The 18,430-nt window shown below is 34.7% G+C and overlaps 1 protein-coding gene and 4 non-coding genes across 5 annotated transcripts; 4 read left to right on the top strand and 1 right to left on the bottom strand.

The window, feature by feature from the left end:
* Positions 1 to 301: 301 nt before the first annotated feature.
* On the top strand, positions 302 to 3,463 carry LOC127842396 (proline rich transmembrane protein 1B-like). The gene is made up of 4 exons (XM_052371882.1): positions 302 to 382; positions 855 to 1,033; positions 2,569 to 2,706; positions 3,093 to 3,463. The coding sequence occupies exons 1-4, from the start codon at positions 367 to 369 to the stop codon at positions 3,231 to 3,233; spliced, it is 474 nt and encodes a 157-aa protein (XP_052227842.1). The 5' UTR covers positions 302 to 366; the 3' UTR covers positions 3,234 to 3,463.
* A 213-nt stretch (positions 3,464 to 3,676) lies between these two features.
* On the top strand, positions 3,677 to 3,749 carry Trnav-cac (transfer RNA valine (anticodon CAC)). Its single transcript has one exon. It is a non-coding gene; the product is annotated as a tRNA-Val (tRNA).
* Positions 3,750 to 4,508: 759 nt separating this feature from the next.
* On the top strand, positions 4,509 to 4,581 carry Trnav-cac (transfer RNA valine (anticodon CAC)). Its single transcript has one exon. It is a non-coding gene; the product is annotated as a tRNA-Val (tRNA).
* A 1,176-nt stretch (positions 4,582 to 5,757) lies between these two features.
* On the bottom strand, positions 5,758 to 5,829 carry Trnaa-ugc (transfer RNA alanine (anticodon UGC)). The gene has a single exon. It is a non-coding gene; the product is annotated as a tRNA-Ala (tRNA).
* A 119-nt stretch (positions 5,830 to 5,948) lies between these two features.
* Positions 5,949 to 6,021, top strand: Trnav-cac (transfer RNA valine (anticodon CAC)). Its single transcript has one exon. It is a non-coding gene; the product is annotated as a tRNA-Val (tRNA).
* The last annotated feature ends 12,409 nt before the right edge of the window (positions 6,022 to 18,430 follow it).

The following is an 18,430-nucleotide window of genomic DNA, read 5'->3' as shown; positions in this document are numbered from 1 at the left end:
TGACGCGATAAAATCTCCAAGATTATAAACAAGTCTAGATTTATATCGGCGATTTTTGTATGTGTCACCAAATTTAACGGTATTTAAGTAAAATGCTCCCATATATGTTTTCAATGTGGTTGTATCAATAATCGAACTCCAAATTCTTGTTAAAGCGCATTACAGACTTAGCTAGTATACAGAATGTTTTACTTGTTCATTTATAAACGTGAACGTTGTTTTAAATAAGTGCGGAACTCTTGAGTGTGTGAACGTAGCTATCAAATCAACACATCAAAATCGTTTCCTGTTTACCATTAAGTGTAAAAACCATTGCCAATATTTTATTTGTAATACTGAGTACTTAGCATATTGTAACATACTTGCATGATGGAAAAAGCCGGTAATTTTTGTTACGTAGGCATAACCTTACAGGGAATAAAATGGAAAAAAATAAAACATTTGTTGTCTTTTTATTTTGTTTTACTTGTGAAATTGCGGATATATAGTTTTATTGATGTTCGGATACTAATACGTTTCTCATTGTTAACATATTTGTCAAACAATCTATATGGTATGCTATGGTAAGCTCTGCGTTCAACCGTGTTAATTAAAAGTGATATAATTCATAATATGTTGTGTCGACGTTATTTAATAACGGAACAGTCGAATCTAATTTATGTAATTACTTCAGATGAGAACTCAACATTTTGTTTGTGTGAAATTTTTAACAAAGCCTGGATTACAAGGCATTTTAAAGTAATAAATATATGTATTGTCAATATTTCTATCGATGACAGTCTATATCTCATATAGTTCATCTTGATCTTATCGTTTTTCCGCAACATTATTTATGTGCATAAATATTTCCTCAGCAAATGAAAACCCACCGAGCGATTATCCGGTGTCTCAGCCGCAGTTTCAAACTCAGCAGCACCAGCAGCAGCAACCATCGGCCTTCACTCAGCAGGCAGTTTATCACGGACAGCCAGACAACAAGGAGCACGCTGGCTACATACAACCAAGCTATGTCGGAGAACCTGGGCAGGTTGTGGTAAGTTAAACATGCTTTTAACAGGACAGGTCATGGAAATTACATTTCTTTTCACACGATGTGTCGTGGCAACAAACAAGTTTAACGTGGAGTGTAATGTTGATTTGCATACTTTTCTAACGCAAATCTTTTAACACTCCAATATCTCAGTTATGAGATAAGATTTTTATTTAAAGGGGCCGTCCAACAGATAAAGCGTCGTATCGACGCGATTCGATATTTTGGGAAACTACGAGCATTGCTTATAAATGCTAAACAATTGCTTGCTAAACAATACATCCGCTCTGTATATGAGCATGGATGGTCGAGTGGTCTAGGTGGAAGGCTTTTTACTTCAGGACTCCAGGCGTCAGTGGTTCGAGCCCTGTTGAGGGTTACTTTTTTCCTTTTTTTAAAATTGCATTCTTGTTTTTTTTACTTTAGATTTTAAGTTCAAATGTTTAAATTTATCAATATAAAGCATTTAAAGCATTTAATGACAAGCTTCAATACATGCCAAAAAATCTGTTGGACGGCCCCTTTAAAATTGTACATGAGATCTTTGTACTATATTATGTGCAAGCTCAAGATAAAATCGTTCATCCGTAACGATCGGACGCTTTAGCAAGTCCGGTAGGTAGCCTTCAACATGCAAATTGCGCGGATGCGCTCCTGAATATTCATACGAGTCATATTGTTTTTTTTAAATAAATTGTATGTTCTCCTGGTGGTAAGAACGCACCAAGAATCATTAAAAAGAAATAAAATGTGAAATGATTTCATTGCGATTCACTATTTTCATGTGTAAAAAGATGAAACCATACCTACCAACGAGCTTAAGCGTCCGATTGTTGAATGATTGCATCGTGGAAAAGCAGCCAACTGATCACATTAATACGTGTTTAAATAAAAATCTTGACTAATTTTTGAGGTATTTTAGTTTGAAAAATGTTGAGTTAGAAAAGTCTGCAATTGTATTATATTGTTCCAAGATGTTTGTTCCATCTTACGCTAAAGTTAACATATTATTTTATTTTCTTACAATCTTAGCGGCAACTCTGCATCGTTTACATATATTTTTATATCGCTATTCGTTGCGGAACGTTCTAGCTGGTTGGTTAAATATCACTGATGCCTTTAACAAATGTTATTTTCCTTGAACGCAGTGTTTCAGGGAATCAGCTGAAAGTTGCGAGCTATATTTTACACAAACAGATATTATTATTTTAGTTTCATGATTTATTGTAATTATATACATGTTGATCTGTGTTATTGAAGAAGCTCATTGCTTATGCAAATGACAAAATTTGACGATCAGCTACTTGTTTTGTTTTGAAAATGATGAACTTAATGACGAGTATACCAAAATATAATTATGTTTGGAAAATAATTAGCTGAACATAATACATGATTAATTGATACTTCTTACTAATATGCCTATTTATTTATTTATCTTTTGCTCAATTTATTTTCACACATAAAATTGTAAAGAATGCGCTGTGTTTGTAGTATCCACTGTCTATATTTGACTAGTTTCCGATTATATTCGCATCTAGGTTTTATCCCAACCACAGCCAGCAGCGGTGATAGTGCAGGTAGGGACAGTACCAACGGACTATATGGTGTCCTCAATTCTTGCGTGCTTGTTTTGCTTCTGGCCCACTGGACTCGCCGCCATTTATTTCTCCATGGAGGTATTTGTGAAAGTAATGAATATCGGTGTTTGAAAAAAGGCAAATGCCGTAAAACTTAATACACGTCTGATTGCAATTCAATTAAATATGTCGTTTGCAAACTACTAACATATTCTGTAAAAACACTCGCTGACACTTCTGCTACTGATGTTGTCGTTGTTGACATTTCGTTTAATGCATTACTTAAAAACACACACACACAAACTGTATACGTGTTTCACTAATATAATATTATCAAGCGCTTATTCATTAACAACTTTCAATTATTTAGAGTCAATCGAGTGATTAGTTCAGGTCTGACACACCATTTAAATATAATGAATTACATTGCAATTTTGATTGAACTTTATTCGTTTATACGCCATGTACGTTTTCTATTGTTACAGACAAGAAAAATGATTGCTAATGGCAACATGGCGCAAGCCAACAGCCACTCTCTAAATGCTCGGAACCTCGTAATCGTCACCACGGTTATTGGCCTGATCTGGATTATCATAGTCATCGTTGTGCGAGCAGTCAATGGTTAAAAATGCGCCGCGAGTTCCGTGGGATGAAAGTGGATATAATTACGATTATCACATTGTAAAATGTATAAAGATATTTTTGCGGACAGTGATCGAATTGCAGAATAAGTGTAACAATGTAATTTTTCCGATTTGGAAGATTGATAAAAAAATTGTTTTAATGGTCTGTGTATTATTTGTATAACCGTATATGTGATGAGGTCTGATATGCAATTAAATTTCTGGCAACAGAAGTTGTTGAGTTCGAGTTTCATTCTCAATAACTTAAGATGATTTCAAATATTCGCAAAGGGATATTTATGGTGAGCAAAATAATTAGACTTGCAATATAATTTTGATGAACATCCGACTGTATCTAGATGTCGCACTGGGAAACGAATATTATTCTACAATTTGTACACAAACATGAAGTTATAGCCTCATGTTCAATAAATCAACAAAAAACAGGATCCGTAGTGTAGTGGTTATCACGCTCGCTTCACGCGCGAGAGGGCCTGGGTTCAAGACCGAGCGGAACCATTCATTTAAAAAAACAACACAATTCATTTTAAAATAACAAAGAAGTTTTAAAGATAAAAGCTATATTCTCTAAAAATCAAAACAATTTCATTGAAATCACAATTCGCTGTAGAAGCACTTGACATTACTTTATTTTTGAATATGTTTTGTACACATGGTAGGAAAACATTGTTACATACAAGAAATTCACTATTTTACTTGGTGGTAGGAGACTACCTGATACACTGACAGTTTACGGTATACCTCCAATATTTGGAGAATAGCAGGTATAAGATGGATGTGCAACAGTGAACTTTGATTTGTGTCACGTCCTTTGAGCTATGGACATTAATGTACCTTGCACAGTACTCTCAAGAGGATCGTTTGATGCAATTCATTTTCATATTGCATAGTTAACGATGAACTCACACTCTGGCAAGGATTTCTAAACGTAAAGAAGGAGGAGGCGGACAATTGCGTTTCGTAATGAAGTTCTCTTTGAACCTGATGGAGTGGCGGTTATATTAAAAAAACACATCACGAAACGTACACATAAAGCGTAAAATGTTGAATAGCATTATTCGAATCATTTGTAGATGCCGGGGATCGAAACCGGGGCATATCACATGCAAAGCGAACGCTCTACCTCTGAGTCACATCCCCATAAATATACATTGAACATCCAACTTTATCTAGATGTCGCACTGGGAAACGAATATTATTCTTGAATGTGTAAATAAACAAGTTATAGACTCATGCTCAATAAATCATCCAAACATCGGTTCCGTAGTGTGGTGGTTATCACGCTCGCTTCACACGCGAAAGGTCCTAGGTTCAAGCCCCAGCGGAACCATTCTTTTTAAAAACATTAATTTATTTTAAAATAACAAAACAATAAAGATAAAGGATATACTCTCTAAACAATCAAAACAATTTACTTCAAGAAACAATCCGCTTTATAAGCACTTGACATGACTTTATTTTTGATTATGTTTTGTACATGTGGTCGGAAAACATTGTTACGTACAAGAAATTGGCTATTTTGCTTGGTGGTTGGAGACTACCTGATACCTTGACAGTTGAAGGTATACCTTCAATATTGCGAGAATAGCAGGTATAAGATGGATGTGCAACAGTGAACTTTGATTCATAGTGTGTTCTTTCTTACATATCGCATCACCTATCTTTGTAAATGTTCGAATCAATTTGACACGGAATGCTCGTTAAAAAAGGGTATGTTTCGAAGCTCTCTATGCAAACGTAATGCGTTTTTTGTTTAAATTATTGCCATTACATTGAACATGTGAAGGGGATCTTCACAAAGTATTTTGTAACTTTCACACGCGAGGGTTCATGCGTCTGAGCCGCAACTGAACCATTCAATTAAAAAAGAATTATTACATAAAAAACGCACAACTTCTTTTAAAATATCGACAGTAAATGAAATTTATATCGTTCGTCTGACATGTTCAGTTGCAGCTACATGTATTATCTCAAAGAAGCGTCAATTAAAACAATTCTTGTCAGTTATTTCATATCTATTATTATTATTAAATATGATGCTTAAATTACTACGTGATCAATGTAAATTACTACGTGATCAATGTCATGTCCCTTAAACGTAATGCCATTTCCCTTGAACGTGATTACAAAACTTGGCCGATTATCAAATATTTGTATGTCCAATAATAAACCCCATTTCACGATAACGAAAATATTTTAAACAAGTAGAATAATGTGTATATTTGCTCAAGATGTGTATTCATGTCCTTTGAGCTATGGACATTAATGTACCTTGCACATTACTCTGAAGAGGATCGTTTGATGCAATTCATTTTCAAATTGCATAGTTAACGATGAACTCACACTCCGGAAAGGGTTTGTAAACGAAAAGAAGGAGGAGCGGACAACTGCGTTTCGTAATGAAGTTCTCTTTGTACCTGATGGTGTGGGGGTTATATTTAAAAAAAAACACCACGAGACCGTATACGTAAAGTGTTAAATGTTGAATAACATGATTCGAATAATTTGGAATTGCCGGGGATCGAACCCGGGGCATTTCACATGCAAAGCGAACGCTCTACCACTGAGCCACATCCCCACATGCATGATGATCATCCGAATTTATCTAGATGTCGTATTGGGAAACGAACATTATTCCACATAATTGGACACAAAAATTAAGTTATAGCCTCATGCTCAATAAATGAACACAATATCGGTTCCGTAGTGTAGTGGTTATCACGCTCGCTTCACACGCGAGAGGTCCTGGGTTCAAGCCCCAGCGGAACCATTCATTTTAAAAACATTATTTATTTAAAAATAAAATAAAATAAAGATAAGTTTTATACTCTCTAAAAAAATCAAAACAATTTATTTTTAAAGACTAAATTCGTCGTAGAAGCACTTGACATGACTTTATTTTTGAATATGTTTTGTACATGTGGAAGGGAAATATTGTCACGTACAAGAAATTCACAATTTCGCTTTGTGGTTGGAGAATACTTGATACCTTGACAGTTGAAGGTATACCTCCAATATTTGGAGAATAGCAGGTATAAGATGGATGTGCAACAGTGAACTTTGATTCGTGTTGAGTTCTTTCTTACATATCGCATGATCTATCTTTTTAAATGTACAAATCAATTTGGCACGGAATGCTCGTTAAAAAAGGTATGTTTCAAGGGTCTCTATGCAAACGTAATGCGTTTTTGTTTAAATTATTTCCTTAACATTGAATATGTGAAGGAGATCTTCACAAAGTATTTTGTAACTTTCACACGCGAGGGTTAATGCGTTTGAGCCGCAACGGTACCATTATATTAAAAAAGATTAATGATTTAAATAACCACACAACTTCTTTTAAAATATCGACAGTCAATGAAATTTACATCGTTCGTCACACATGTTCAGTTGCAGCTATTATCTCAAAATAGCGTCAATTAAAAACAATTCGTGTCAGTTATTTTATATCTATTATTATTATTTAATATGGTGCGTAAATAACTACGGGATCAATGTCATGTCCCTTTAACGTATTACCATTTCCCTTGAACGTGATTACAAAACTTGGCCGATCATCAAATTAATGTCTGTCAAATAATAAAACCCATTTTCACAATAACGAACGAATTCTAAACAAGTAGCATAATGTGTATATTTGCTCAAGATGTGTATTCATGTCCTTTGAGCTATGGACATTACTGTACATTGCATAGGACTCTCAAGAGGATCATTTGATGCAAATTATTTTCAAACTGCATACTTATCTATGAACTCTCACTCTGGAAAGGATATTTACTCATAGTTATGAGTAAATTTATTATTCTCTATAAACGTAAGCTGTTTTCAAACATGAGTTTGAATATACATTTCTCTAGTATTAAAATAATGAATGGCTGCGAACAGTTGATTATAGAGAGAGCGGAGAGGCCTCCACCATCATAAATTGTTCCAATGTTCAACTGTTTCCAAATCAGGTGTATGGAAGTCCGTTCAATAATGCCATTCACATTCGTTCCATAATAAGCTCCTTTCAAAGATAAATGTAAATGTTTAAAGATTTCATCCCTTATATAATTAAAATATATTATGATAAAAAATATTATGATATAATGTGAAATGACGTAGAATTTGATAACATTGTTTGATAAATGTTAAATCACGAACAATTTTACAACTTGAAACTGATATCATTAGCAAGGTTGAACAATATTATTAGTTACACTGTTAGTAACTGATGGTGTATGGGCTATACACCCTCGGTTATTTCATACCATACGAGAGCAAAATAAACCGTCAGTTACTAACTGTGAAACGATTATACATCAACCGACTACTCGATGACTCGGGGTGTATGGAAATTACTCGGGCTGTATGGAAAATACACCATGGGCACGTGTCTGCTCTAAGCCTATCGGATAAGGTCATTTTTGTAGGGGGTGAGATATTGTTGCATCTAAACATTACATCTGTTAATTATCGACATTTCATTTCAACAACAGCATAATGGTCCGTCGTTTGGTTTCGTAAGCGAAATACGAGTTCTATCTCTATCGATCTCAAATTTTCGTGGCAAATCTGATGGTCAATTCGCCTTTACTGCACGCAATACTAGTCTGCAACAAAGCGGAAGAAAAGTGCGTGTGATAAAAACATTTTTGTATCAACATTCATCAGTCGAAATATAAAAAATGAAAGAAATTTATTTTTACGTAGTATTGAAAAAACATGACCATAGGTGATAATATATATCAATGATCAAATATATTAGTTATAATGGTCGACGGTCGTTCAAAAGGACTACGTTTTATCGAATCACTCTACCATTGTGCCTATCTATATAATTGGGAAAAATACATTAAATGTACACACAAAGTTGTATTGATATAAAATATTCGGAAATTTTACATACATATACATAGTTACATAGTAGATTCTGGTAGAATTTTCATACGCTTAACTTATTTCCTTGTAAAATGATCTTAACATTAATCTGTATAATAACACATATTATATACCCACAAGAATAATTGAATAACTAATGTATATTCATCATTAAAAAAACAACGGTATCATCTGCCTTGAACAATATTTTGTTCTGGACCCCGATTTCTTTCAGCGTGTCAGCTTTATATAAAAATTGTTCATGCATGAGAAACACTTGAATTCTTTCACAACTATTTATAAAGTTGAATTCATGTGCGTTAAATGTAATTAACTTTGATATAAAACAAAACTACACAATAAGTTGATACTGGTATGTTATTGTGCACAGCTTATATTTCCTGAAACGCTGTTATATTTAGCAATACAACTTATAATCATGCCCTTTGAGAAAAATTTCCATAAATCGTAATATGAAGTACTCTGGTCTGTTATTGTGCACAACGTATATTTCCTTAAACGCTGTGTTATATGTAGCAATACAACTCAAAATCACGCCCTTTGAGAAAAAAAATCATAAAGCGTAATATAAAGTACTCTGATTTGTAAGTCTATTCTGTGCACGAGTGATTCATTTCATGTTCAACTTCGTGATCCTTGAATTTTTATAACGTGCCTTTAATAAAGTTTGTAAAAAAATCGTAATCCGCATCTGTATCGTCCCAGCCTGGGTCGTTTGATCTTGATGGTACTATAGTGTAATGGCTTCTGCCAGCGCAAGGTTTCTTGTACCATTCACCACCAGGTGGGCCTCGGACGTTTACCGAAACGCCCCCGTTTTTGGAGGTTAGTTTTTTCGACGGAATATCACTTCTGACAATGACCGGTACGCTGTCACACTTCCCAAGTCGCTCTAACTCCTTCAACACCCACAGCCGTCTGTTATCAGCCGTTACCCACTTCTCCCCGCGTTTTGCTACGTTAATTGTTGGCAATGCTTCGATACTGCACCTGAATGAAAATAACAAACATATGCATTGGTAATTCTGTTGAAGTATTAAGATATTATTATAACATCACAAGTAAATTATTGTTAAAACAAAAACAAAATACCGGTGCAGACTCTAAGTTCTTAAGAGACCTATATTCAACAAAACTAACAAACTTCTTCTAAATAAGCGCGCGCTAGGTTTTTTTTAATCGTGCGCATGAATACACAATTCAATTGTGTATACCATTAATGTAAAATACGAATTAATTGCCCAGTATATCATAATATGAACATAATAATTTGGTGAATTTAACAATGATGCATATGTAAGTTCAAAAGGTCTATCTTATTTATCTTGTATTAGACTCATACGATGACATGTCTTCAAACAAGGTTTACGGTTGCGGCGCGGTTACGAAAGATACTGATGTATGATTAAAACAACGTATATTTCTAATCGTCTTACAGTATGAAAATATCTGCCAAAATGGCATCATTGTTACAGAAAGATGCTCGAAAATAATGCGTTCACATGTTGCCGGGGTCACAAGGGTAGCAAAAACGTCACCATAGAGGCTTGCAAGTGCCTTGTTTGACAAAAGCGGGCCAGCAAGGTTAACATATTTAGTAAACTAAAACTGTTAATAAATAGCCAGGGCTGGAAATAAACGACTGTCTGCCATGCACGTTAATGACAATTTGGCGTTAGGTATTCAATAAGTCTGCTCCAACAAATTTTGTCAACATCCTCAAGATAGAAACTTATGTCCTATCAGCGTAAAATCCTTTGAGGGCTTAAACGTAACTTCGCTTTTAAGAAGACGATTTATTAACAATTATTATACATAAAACAGAGTCAGACAGGTTGCCCAAAAACCTGTGTCCAATGAGCGTTTTTAATTGGCTTGCGCGTAAATATTACGCAACATAGCAGGTTCAATAGACGTCTCATACACTACACCGTCACCTACGTATTTAACCCGAGGCCCGATTTTGAACAGCCATCAGAAATGAAAGTTTACACAGACTTTGATTTGAATGCCCCTACTAAGCCATAGTGCTAAACAGACGTTGACTAGTTTCATGCTAATGCAATTTACTAGCACAAGCATAGATCACCGATAACAAGAATTTACATAACAGCGATTTCACGAAGAAAAAAAGTTTTTGCAAGTTCCGTTATTGATAAAAGCGCATGATGCCATGTAGTCACAATTCACACAATCCGTTTATTGCCCCAAAATTGTAACCAAAATTGTGCCGCTTATTCAATATTTGATACCTTCACGTAGTTTGGTGTTAAAGCTTTTGTGCATGGTGTGTACCAACAATCACCATGGAAAAAGCCGCCCCTGCAGTTTGATTTAAGAATCAATTGAGGGTGACGTAGCAGCTCTGTCATCCACAATCGGTAAAATGCAATTTTAAATTTGTATGCAGAAAGTGTTTGGACAATTAAGTAGCCTATTTACTTTCGACCGTATTTCAGATACTTCTTCTCAAGCATAGAAAGGGTATAACTATATAATTCTGGAAATCAACTGTTACTCCAAAAATAGTAACCTTTGAACCGGTATTTCGACTTTGTCATAATTTATTAAGAATCACAATTCCTGTAAAAGACATATAAGTTCATGTAACACAGTTTGACATTTGTTGTGCGTCTGTGTTTGGTCTTCTGCAGTAATGAATCTTAGATGACTCTTTCTTAGGAATCGCGGCGAGAGCTTAAAGACGATGTTGTTTTTTATCTACACTTTTGCAATGCCCATTTCAAATTTTTATTACAATTGTGAATTATCAACGTGTGCTCACATCAGCATTTGTTGTTGAAAGACAATAGTATAATTTAACACTTTCCAATATTTTTCCAGGTCGACGATGTTAACCATGCTTTATTCCGTTAAGAATGACCTCGCAATCACAATGATCTATTGATAAATTCCGCCTCCATTTTTGGCTGGTCCTTTTCGGCGGGAGTCGTGGCTTCTTGGTAACGGTGCCGATACTTTGTTACAATGGGGAACGATCAATTTGCTTGAAAGATACGACAATCTTTCTTTGGTTGTCTTAAACGAACTAGAATTGTTGAATTAGAATTGAAAATTCCATATCTGGGAAAAAAGTCCCCCAACAAAACCTTTGCTCGGCTTGGAGCTCTCGGTAGATTTAGTCGAAGTTGAAGACACTGATTCAGTCTAAGCATTCCACGAATTCAAAGAATTTGTCTCGTAAAGGCTAAATAGAACTCGGTGCGTTTTATCTTGTCGGTCCTGAAGAAATGATTAAGCCGCTCTTCTACGTAGATTCAGAAGAAACAGTTTTGCACCGACGTTTTGAGAAAAATTGTTTCAACCCGGTCGCCACTATCTATAAGCTCGTTTTATTGTCTGGGGTTTTCTCTTTTTTTGCGGCAGCGTTATGAATGTGTCGGATTCTTGTGTGTATTATAAAGTTAGAATCATTCTAGGATCCATAAAAGACAAATCGTCGTTTGCTGATATTTCTTTGTCACTTGAGGCAGTAAAAAGATTGTCAAATGCCTTATCTGCCACTTGCAGTATTTGATCATCGACCCTAGTCCTGCTTTGCTTGAATTTCGCAATTATCCATTTCATACCTCACAGTGTTGTACACATTTGTCTGAGATCGGCCTCAATTACAATTCTGATCACGTCCCACATCACAATGTCTTCAAGCCGAAGTATCTGGGAAACTTGTCTAGAAGTTCATAGTACTTTACACCACGGGGCGAAATAAAACACTTACTCGATTGTATTATCCACTTCTGTTTCTGTTTCGTTTCCTACCATTATTTATCTGGTTGTTATAATTATAGGTACTTTTAATTCCAATCACAAGCAAAAAAAGCCAAGCAGTTCCGAGCCAACGGACCGCGAGACTGACCAAGAAACCCCTTGTTAACGACCTCGTCACGTGATATTTTTCGCGCTTACATTTGTCTGTTAACACGATATTAAGTTAATCAATACCACAATTCAATGTAAAATTTAATTGTTTTTCAACGCTAAAACATCTTACTAATATGTTCTGTTTTATTTTACATATAGTATACTTGTCCTTTAATTTCTTTACAAACATTACATTTTGAATTCAGCTATCAACTCTTTGTTTTTACCTTTCTTCACAGATACTGTCCAGTGTTACTCCTAGTTTTCGTCCAACTTTAAACATATCAAAACGGTTGCTTATTGAACTTTGTGAATAATAAATATCGGTTGGCCTAAGATTCATCTTTAGAGCACGTTTTGTCTGTAAATAAGAATAAAACAACCATGCGCGTTTGCTTCCAAGATATAACTTGTAAAATGTCTATATATCATATCTATAAAGCGACCCGTTCGACAGCCAAAAAATCATTTCATAAATGTGCTGATCATTTATAACAAAAAAAACATGTGTCGAATTTGGCAGTTTGTTCTGAATTTGAATGGATTATTTCTTTTCAAAAACTAGGCTGATAGTTATTTGGCTATTTGAATAATAACATGACATAAGATACTTTAAGATACGCAACCTTCCAAATCAGTATCAAACTGTGAACAAATACATTTTATCTGATCTGGCCTGGCCTGATCTGGCAGCCTTATAGTATTCGTACACGATCAGATGCGAATAGACACCTCATAAGATATTATTAGCTGTATTATCCGAAAATGACTAGTCAATTAACAATATATTTAAACAATGTTAATGTGTATATACTGTTCGCATAGATATCTATCGCTTATAAATCGCCTATAAATGACATATTACTTGGTTGAGATATAAACATGTCAACAATAGACATGCTTTGGCATGCTATATCAACTGTGACGGAAGCCCTTCATTACCATAACCATCAGATTGATTAATCCAAAAACATTTTTAAATAACGACTATTGCACATTCTTATATATCTATGCTATATTTTAGCATTGGAGACACTTGTGTTTGATGTTTTGATTGTATCCTGCGTTCTGTGTCCTTACGCAGCGTCCAGCCGTTCAGTGGGATTGAGACTACGATGGAATTGTAGCGACTCTACATGGTGGGGGGAAGGTGGTTGAGCTGCTTGATAACCTGTTTAGCAGGGCCATCTCTGCCATTACCAATTTTTTTAATGGAGCTAAGCGGTACAGGTGCCATTATTGGACAGGGTTGCTTTAAGGTACCTGAGAAAAGCTGTTTCAAAGCAGTGCACATCACACTGAGGAGCTTCAACAGCCTTTTGCACACATTAGGGGGCAGGTGAAGAGTTATTACTGAATCCTCTGCCAATACAGACAGATCATCCTCCAGAATCAGAAACCTGATTGAGAGACCATAACAATACACAGTTGCACTTGCTTTACCAGGTGCCTGTGAACTTAAGTCAAAGATGATTGACGCGAACATCATTACATACGATGCAAGTTAGATATCGCAGCAGAAGTCTTCTCATTGCTTTCAACATAATTGGTGTGGTTCATTCTCAAGTTATCAATCCATCAGATGTGCACTCACTCTTCTTGCTAGCTATGGATTGAAATGCTCAGAAGATGGAGAAACACCAATAAGCAGTTCTTTCATCAACGTGTACTTCATTATTTGTGAAATGTACAACAAATCATCCTAAACTGGTACCGAAGGTTCACAATATGCAGCCCTAGTGTTATTTCAAGACGACACAGTTAACAAGCGTTTGTCCGTAACCCATCAGTGTCATATACAGGATTAAGCCATGCCCATACAATTCTGAGGACAAAGCTTGCAGGTCAACAGGTAAATCCCCATATCAACCCAAATTTTCGACCAGCCTTATCACAAGCTATATTGTTGAATCCTGAAATAAGAATACAACTTTTCTTTATATACAAACTGCCTTTAATGTAACCACACAGTTTACATTCAGCATATGTTTTCTGCGCAATGTTTAGAAGCAGAAAACCCTCATGTCTTGGTCGCCGTTCACAAGCTTGTTTCTTCTGCTATGGTGCCAATGAAGCGTGATGCCTTCCGACTTGGTATACGAAGACAAATTACAAAGCGTGTTACAGTTAGACAGTGCATCACTAATTTTCAGAGTTTGATAAGAGAGTTCAATCAGGAATCGCTGGCGACATGGTGGGATGAGAATGTGATCCATTTGGCAGAAAACATTTACCTACACGAGACGAACAAATTCGAATGCAATCATCGGCTTGGTACACTACTTGAAGGCCATGATTAAAGCTCTCGTGTTGACAGGCGACGACTGCATGATAGAAGCGAAAACCAAGCTTGCTGCTGTGGCCTCAGACCCGGAACAGTTTTTTTCATATTCACTTTTGAGAGATATATCTTGTGAGAGCAGGATGAAACATAAGCAGAAAAGTATTTGGTACGCGTATGGGCCAAATTGACGACAACTACGGCAATATTTTACCTATTATTATTAGTGAAATAGAAGAGTATGTTCGTAGATGTGCCTTTCTTAAACAAAGGGCATGTAAACATATTATAATGATCGATGGTTCCTAGACACGGCTGGCCTCAGTTACACATGATGTGTGTTGGAAGCACATTGCTACCTTGGTATGCTGTTGTTTACACAGTGCCTTGAGCCTCTACAACGGACTTAACTGATATGGAGCGAGTGTACAGGAAAGTTTGATACTTTTCATTGTCTGTAACATGCCGCTGGGGTGATGTGCAACACATTTTGCTATGGTAAACAATTACCTGACATGCAATAACTAAATTTGCAACTATATGTAATCTGTGTTACACGATGTACACTTGGGGACTTTTCTAACGCATCACTTTTCAAACTTGAATAGCTCAGTTATGAGTAAATATATTGATTAAAAATTTTACATACGATCATTTGACTACAATCTATGCAAGCTCACAATAAAATCATTCATCCGTGCCGATTGGACGCTTTAGCACGTGGGGTAGGTGTGGTTCCACATTTGTGCACGTGGAAATGGTGAAACGCGATATAATTTTAGTTTTATTTCAATTTAGTTATTTTAGGTGGGTTCTTACACAAGGAAAACATAAAATTAATTAACAAAACAATATAGCTCGTATGAATATTCAGCAGAGCAATCGCGCACTTTGCAGGCTACCTTCCCCACTTGCTCAAGCGTCCGATCGTCACGGATGAATGATTTTATCGTTAGCTTGCACATAATGTAGTCAAGTGATCACATTGCAATTTTAAATTATTTTTTTAAAATAATTTTAATAAAATAATTTTAAATAAAAATATTTACTTATTACTGAGATGTGTAAGTTTTAAGTGTTGCGTTAGAAAAGTCACCAAGTGTAGTAAAACGCGATATACATGTTATCCCAATTTAATTTCAATTTCATCATTCTATGTGAGCTTTGATACAAGAAAAACATAACATTAATTTAAAAAAAATAATATGGCTCGTATGAATATTCAGGAGCGCAACGGCTCAATCGGCATGTTGCAAGCCGGTCAGTTATTAAGACGTGTAAGTTTATGCGTTTTACTTTTCACATTGTTATTATTTTACGTTGTACGAGTTTGCGAATTTCACTTTTGAAGTGACGTTTTTAATTTGTTAAGTTTGATATTGTGTTATTTTTCAATTTCAATTAAATTTTCAGGAATAATCAGATATGTGTTGAATTTTTCTTGGTCCAAATTTCAACACAATCCGTTCCAAAATAAGGGAGCTATATTGATATGAATATGTGATGCGTTAGAAATGTCTCCAAGTGTTTTTGGAAACGTATACCAATTAGCGTTATTGCATTTCGACGGCTTCTGTGCATGCTTGCAATATATATATATATATATATATATATATATATATATATATATATATATATATATATATATATATATATATATATATATATATATTATCATTATCATTCATTATCCTGTCCCAAGGGCTAGGTATTTGTAAGTGATAAACAAGCAGACACATGACATTGGGTCAATATCAAATCAACGTTTTGATAATTTGACATTCAAACAACGCTAAGCAAATATCACTTATTTGCTGTGTTAGGTGTTGTGTCGAATATCGCATTCTTACACAATTTGGAATTTGGTTTCAGTCAAGCTCATCGTAGTAAGTTTCCGTCTTTTCCGTAAAATGTTATTATTGTCAATTTACTAGTTACTTGTCGGTGGATAAAACATAAAGTATCTAAATGTGTCAATACTACGTAGCATTTACAAGAACATATTATAATTTAATTTGAATGTCCAAATGTGTGCCAGTTAACAGTATATATTGGCTACTAATGTGTAAGTTGAATTCAATGTCGTTGATAAGATGTATAACTTGACAATTACATTGACCTTTCCGGTCCAATTACAACTAAAAGTTAACAAGAACTCTCATAACTAAACTCTAACCAAATAATATAATAAGTTTACAGGTAAAATATTTGATTATTCTTCAAAACGGCCTTGTTTTCGTTTTCAAGATGGTCGTAATTGATTCGGGTATTTTGAGCGAAACACTATTTGCTGGCATTCAACCAAATATGTTTTCATAATCGCATTAAGAACCGGAAGCTATCTATCATACTTTCATGTTTGTAAGATATTTGGTTTTCCAAGTTTCATGATAATTGATTCAGTCAGTGGAATTTATTATGTATTTTACAATTTACATGTATACGTTTACAAATGCACGTTTATACATTCATGTTAGTTAACGTTATGCAATATCAATCGAAATATTAATTTATTAAAACTATATTATACGTTAGATTAATTTCAAATGTCAAACTCTCCATGCACACCGTTTCAGACGATGGCATACTTATATAATACTTAATTATTAATTGCAGAAATTAATATTAGCATGTGTTTAAACCTTAATTAAGCAGAATTATTTTGATACACTCAAATGTAAAAAGTTTGGGTCGATCCGTCCATCTTGTCAATCATCTTAATATTTGTATTAATTTACATTAAATGTTATCAAACGATGAATATTAGGTAGTATCTAAATAAGGTAAACCAGTCATTTGATATTTGCGTATACTTGTATTGAATACAACTATTGGTTGTTGATACCTGCCTGTTGTTTGTTCGTAAACATCAATACGCTGCGAATGCTATAAATCATAATAAAATATTAGGTAAAACAGAAAAGTATATTTCACATTTGTATAAAGATATGCAACATTAAGTTATATAAACACTGTTGGGAATAGATCACCTTACAAATAACATACGAATCATTATGCATATTTATAATAAATATTCGATTCATATGCATCAGTCAAGATCACGAATTCACATCATCTGGAACCTGGCCACCAGCCAATTCTCGTCATCGTTAACACGGCTGTCTTCTCTAACCCTTCCATGCGAAGCTGGTTGGTAACTAGTCAAAGCGGTCCGAGGTGTCTGCCTATGTGGTGGTTCTCTCTGGTCCCAATGTCCACCATGGAATCCCAGCCGTTCATTAGCACCACCCTCATCATAATCATCATTATCATCATCAATATAGCGATATTCCCGCTCGCTTCGCGATGAACGGTAGGTGGCACTACGCCTATGCCGAGATGATATTTCTTTTTTTTTCTTTTTTTTTTTTTTGGTTTTCAGTATTTTATTCTCGAAAAGCATCAAGTTTTACACAAGTACCGGAATACAGAGATCATATATATTTTAAGATAATATGTAGCTGATAACGTAAGGAGCAAAACAAGGGAATGAAAGAAGAGCTTTAAAAAAAAACATATTTGAAAAAAGAGAAAAAAAAACATAGAAAAAAATGCGCACAAAAATCTTAGCCCAAAAATGTCTTTTTTATGGTATATTTGCTAAATTTATTTTTGGTTATAGCAATCGTTTCTTCAATTCTAAGTCTACGCTGGAGGTAATCTTTAAAGTTATGGATTGTGGGTATCGTTGCCTGATTCTTGTTTTTAAAAATGAAAAATTTCGCCAGTAATGTAATAAAATTAACAGCTACGGATGTTGGTAAATTACCATCTAAAACATTACAAATTTTTTTTTCGTATGTGTAGTCCATTCCAATACGTGTATTAATTGATGTTTCGATGTACATTTTAAGATCATGCCAGAATGTTTGTATTGTTGTGCAGTCCCAAAATATATGAATATTTGAGTCGATCATCATGCAACAAAAATCACATAAATTGGAGGGTTTAAGCCCGCACTTCAGTAAAAAGCTATTGTTAGGAATAATTATCATTATATATTTATATTGGAATTCTCTCAATTTAGTATCGTTTGTAAGCAATAGAGGTTTAACAAAGATACTCTTAAAATCAAGTCCCTTTGAACATTTGAACATTTTTGTTTTAAGTTCGTTGACTAATCTTTCATTTG

Source organism: Dreissena polymorpha, chromosome 8 (genome assembly GCF_020536995.1).
Source record: "Dreissena polymorpha isolate Duluth1 chromosome 8, UMN_Dpol_1.0, whole genome shotgun sequence".
Lineage (NCBI taxonomy): Eukaryota > Metazoa > Mollusca > Bivalvia > Myida > Dreissenidae > Dreissena > Dreissena polymorpha.
Note: the sequence above shows the minus strand (reverse complement) of the source record. Positions and strands in the feature narration are given on the sequence as shown.